The 4988-nt window shown below is 34.4% G+C and overlaps 1 protein-coding gene across 1 annotated transcript; it reads right to left on the reverse strand.

The window, feature by feature from the left end:
• Window positions 1-823: 823 nt before the first annotated feature.
• On the reverse strand, window positions 824-4767 carry LOC132713439 (uncharacterized). The gene is made up of 2 exons (XM_060696043.1): window positions 2629-4767; window positions 824-2175 (listed from the first exon to the last, which is right to left on the reverse strand). The coding sequence occupies exon 1, from the start codon at window positions 4765-4767 to the stop codon at window positions 2650-2652; it is 2118 nt and encodes a 705-aa protein (XP_060552026.1). The 3' UTR covers window positions 824-2175; window positions 2629-2649.
• Between the last annotated feature and the right edge of the window lie 221 nt (window positions 4768-4988).

The following is a 4988-nucleotide window of genomic DNA, read 5'->3' on the forward strand; positions in this document are numbered from 1 at the left end:
AAAAAATGCTCAGTCCTATAGAGAGAAGTCCGAAAGAGAGCTGAGAGAGGAAAAAAAAAACAGAATGAAAGACAAAACGAAAGAAGAAGAAGGCAACAGCTACGATTCATGCCCCTACTATGGGATTGTTATCCTTTAGGGCATCATAAGCAACAACGGCAAACTGAACGGGGCAGTACTGAACGGACCAGTACTGAACAGACCAGTACTGAACCACATAGTACTGAGCCACATAGTACTGAGCCACATAGTACTGAGCATCAAACCAGTGAGCACACTGAGCAACAGTAAAGAATGTATAGCTAGTGAAGTTTAAAAAAAAATAAAATATAAAAAAAAATAATCAAATAAAAAAAATAGAAAAAAAGGTTCTTCTTAGAACCAACACAATTCTTCCCGAAAGAATATATCTTTCATATATTGTCAACCCTTTAAGTTTATATACTGTATTGAAAGTATAACTCATGTATACACGATTCCTGGAATTTAAATTTGTTTACTTGGAAGTGTAGTACACACGATCAATATATACATGACAGCACAGGTTAAAATAGGGCTATTTTTAGAACACTATACTCGCATTATACGGTAAACCTGTATGAGAGTTTAAGTACACCCTATCCATTTATTAAAGCCCCATACGTGCCGTACGTTTCCCTATTTATTAAAGGCCTATAAGTTTCCTGCCCCATAATGTTCCAGCCTATAATGTTCCTGCCCCATAATGTTTCTGCCCCATAATGTTCCTGCATAATGTTCCTGCCCCATAATGTTCCTGCCCCATAAGTTTTGCCCCATAGTGCCCCCCTTCACTACTAACAACTGAGGTTCACCAGCAATTATTTTCGTAGTCATTTGAACACCAAAACAATGTCTGCGCGCGTTGACTCCGTTTAAATATCCTCGAATTTTTCCTTTTAATAAAAGTCTGGAAAAAAGGTGATCCATCCGAAACAATGACACACCAATACTTTATAAAAATGCAGACTCGGTTTGAATGAGTTTTTTTTTTTTTAAATATTTTTCACGACAAATAATATTAAGCGGTATTCCATTGTCAACAGTAAACATTCAAATGTACTTAAATAATTCTCTGTATAAGTCTTGAACATATTGAAGTTAAAAACGTTCCTCTGTCTTTTTATCTTGTACTACAAAACGCTAAGCATTTTTCCTGTACAACCCAAACTATGATAAATATAATGACAATTCTGTAAATCAAAAGAAAATAGATATGAAAAATAAAAACAAAAACCTAAATTTACATGGGGACTTTCAATAAGGAAGTAACAAGACACGCATGCATGATGTATGACTTGTTTATATTGCAACAATAACGTTAAAATTTAGCACTTAATACATAATGTGCAATAAGATTAAAATTATGTTCTATATACATAAAGCACTTGTGTGTGAAAGTGGTGTATAAAGTTAGAAATAACAGGCCTAACAAGCATATTTATACTGTAAGTGATGCATTTATGTCCAGGATCTTTTAAAAAGCAATCAACATCGATAAAGTTTTTTATTCAAAACATTTTGAAATACAGCCAATGGATTTCAAGCGTCTTCAAATATAAATTACTGTTGGATCCAATATTATCAAATTAACCTCGTTTTTATTTTCCAAGCTTAAAAATTATATCAAATCACTATTGTACTCCGTCTAGTCTCGTTTTAATTAACCGAGATCAAACAATCCATATCAAATCTTATTGAACTAAAAGTGACAACGTTCTGCCAAAATGTACAAAGAATCGTTACACGGTAATGAAATACCATTACACATTGGTGAACACAATATTGATTCTATTTGACCTGTACACAGCTGTCAAACTTAACACTGGACGAGGTGCTAATTAGAATATTCAGTATTGTATTCAATATGTATAATAACGACATAATATTATGCATAATAATTGTTTTGTTTTACATTTTTCACCTTTCAGGTGCCCTTTTCCATAACCCTTTTATTAAAAATGATTTTAACCTTGAGACACTCATACTGGGCATTAAGAATATGTTACTGATATTTGCTTGCAAGAAATCAAACACGTATAAGGAAAAAGACATAAACAAATGAAAATGGTAATTTGTTGAAATTGTAAAGTTACTAAGTATCAATGTAAGGCAGAATTCCCCAAATGACTAACCAGCCTCGCACGTGATGAGCCGCTGAAATAGAAAATATTAAATAGCTCAATACATATTTTAATCATAAAGAAAGGAAACATTTCTCTAAATGATAACGATCAGCTCATACTAGTAAAATCAATCTTGACAGGGGAATCCCTCCGCAAGTAAATAAATAAGTAAATAATTAAATAAATTAGTTAATTAATAAATTAATAAATAATAAATTTACATGACAATAGTGGACTAGGTTTGATTAACTCATAAGAGATAATGGAAATGTGTACATCTCGCAAGCCCCCTTCTAAGCGGTATTTGCGGTGGTATGATTTTAAACTGATTAATATGAATATCTGTATCAATCCATTGTAAGATACCGATATTTGTGTCAGCATGTCTGACAAAGTGTTTTTTTTAGATGAAAAATACTTGTTCAATGTGTATGATGTAAATCAATTAAATAGTTACGACTGATGTAAAATTTGATATATTCACCTGTTTATCTTGCAAACAACTCTAACCAGCGTCAAAGCAATTTCGCACTTTGTCCCAGTCCACATTAATACCGGTGTTATTTTCGATTTGGTTTTCTCTTTCATGCATGTAGTCGGAATCATCCGGATATTTTTCTTTCCATACATTGAACATCGCAATTATTAGAATTTTTATCTCTATTTCTTGATCACATTCGTCACTGATTGACTTTAAATCTTCAAATGACAGACCTATAGCGATTCCAAACATTTTCCAATTTATTCCAAACTCTCGTGCCACTCTCGAAACCAATTTGTCGTTTTTCGACGCTTTTCGTATGATACTGGTTTCAAAATCCGTGATGCCTTCTCCTTGGAACCATTCGGCAATAGCCTCCTGTACATATATCGGATGACTTCTATTATCTGGACAACATACCTTCGGTTCATTTCTGATTTCATCTAAAAAGTGAACATTGTGACTTCCACGGCCTTCATGCTTAGAGTCATTACATTTGAAATAATGTCGGTAAGGCTTTACATCTCCTTGTTGACGTAAATGATTTTTACGTTTCTCATATGTGAGAACCATCTCTACATATCGACGAAAACGATCACACGTTGTACTTTGTGGGTGTTCAGGGGGACAAAGGTTTATAACCATCAGCTCTATGTTTTCACCCGACTTTTGTATTAACCCGGCGTGTTGTAGATCAAGACGATAAAGTCCTTCACGTTGTGAAACAAGGACTTGATCGTTGTATTCAATAGGGGGCCATTTGCCAAGCAAAGCCGCTGTACATTTTTCAAAGACTGTGGTAGATATCAATCCTTCTAGTTCAAGCCCAAGAATAACTCTTGTGTATTTTTTATATTGTAAAAAGTCATTTGTTTCATGTCGTGAAAGCTCAGGCTTAAGTAGACTTGGTATCATATATTTTCCTAGAAGTTGGATACTGCCAGTTTGTTCATCCATTTGCCTTAATTCAGCAAGTATCCGATGTTTCTCTAAAAACATAAGCAAAATCTTTTTGAAATTGATAAACTGATCTTCTTCCCAAACAGCATCTAAAAACTCTGGTTCTAGAATAGCCTCTCGCTTCAACTTCTTCGCATTTATCTGAACAGTGTGGTTCCACCTACAAAACCATTTGGCAGAAATAATGCACCTAAACGCATTAATCATAAATTGGGGGTTCAGGACAATATACTTGTCAAGGCCATCTTCATCAAAGAAGACAATTGTGCCTTTCGCATGATGGTAGTTGAGGAATTTCCTGATTTCTTTTATATCTGCGATTGGATGGGTATTGAGCATATCTAAAGCCACAACCTCATCAAACTCTAGAATTTGCTTTTCCTTTTCATCTCGAATATTCAGCAATGCAATCTCTAGAGGAATCCATTTTGCTGGTATTTTGATGCACTTAGCATTTTGTACGCCTAAATTATATATTGTCTCCTTTAAATTGTCTATTCCATCATCAGCTTTATCAAGACTTGCAACTGCAAATGGTTTCTCATATATATGGTGTCTGATTTTTGTATTTTCAAACAGCTGATAAACCTCATGGAATTTGGAGTCAACGTTTCCCTTTACCTTGTCGCTGTGTGTTCCTACTAATATTATTGTAGGTTTCATGTTTTCTTCCGAGTCATCATCACCAACAAACGCATGTATCGAGTTCACCCAGAACAATAAATTGTTTCTCATCTTCTCCTGTCTATCTGGGAAGTCGCAGTCAATAATGAGTGTATCAAGATCCTTTGTAAGATCAAACACCAGCAGATATATTGCGTCCCTCGAATGAAATATTTGATGCGTAGCATAATAGATGAATTGACCACCAAAATCCCAAATATTTGCTAGTAGTACATCTTGATCATTGATTTCTTTTTCATCTCTCAAATGATTAGAAAACAATGTCTGTAACTGTATTTCCGGGTCGTTTGCTTGCTTATTTTGCTGCTCACTAAACTGTTTGTTACACTCAACATTCATTTGTGTGCTTGATTCTGGCTCACTCGAAACATCGCCTTTAAATGTCCTAATCTCACCACCTTCTGACGTGTCAATGATTGCATCAATGACATTTTCTTCTTCAAACTCTAAAGGGACGTATGCTCCCTGTTTGTAACATCTACCAATCGCCGAGAACATTCGTCATACAAGTTTGTTGTGTTACTTGTTTTCCAAAATTTTCCATGCATTTTTTCCCCTTGGGGGGTAAATTTTCTATTAAAAATCTGTAAAAAGGGAATGCTATCTTTAAAGGGTTCAAAAAAAAGTTTTTCCTTGTTAAGGTTTGGGTTTTTTCCCTTTTTCGGGGAAAAAAGAAACCAATTTTTTAATTCCAATTTTGGGGGTCCCTACTCCAAATT

Source organism: Ruditapes philippinarum, unplaced genomic scaffold, assembly GCF_026571515.1.
Source record: "Ruditapes philippinarum isolate M1 unplaced genomic scaffold, ASM2657151v2 ctg332_1_1_1_1, whole genome shotgun sequence".
Classification (NCBI taxonomy): domain Eukaryota; kingdom Metazoa; phylum Mollusca; class Bivalvia; order Venerida; family Veneridae; genus Ruditapes; species Ruditapes philippinarum.

Excerpts from the sequence above, each read along its gene's own strand:
- LOC132713439 (XM_060696043.1), bottom strand. The coding sequence starts at position 4,767 with ATGTTCTCGGCGATTGGTAGATGTTACAAACAGGGAGCATACGTCCCT.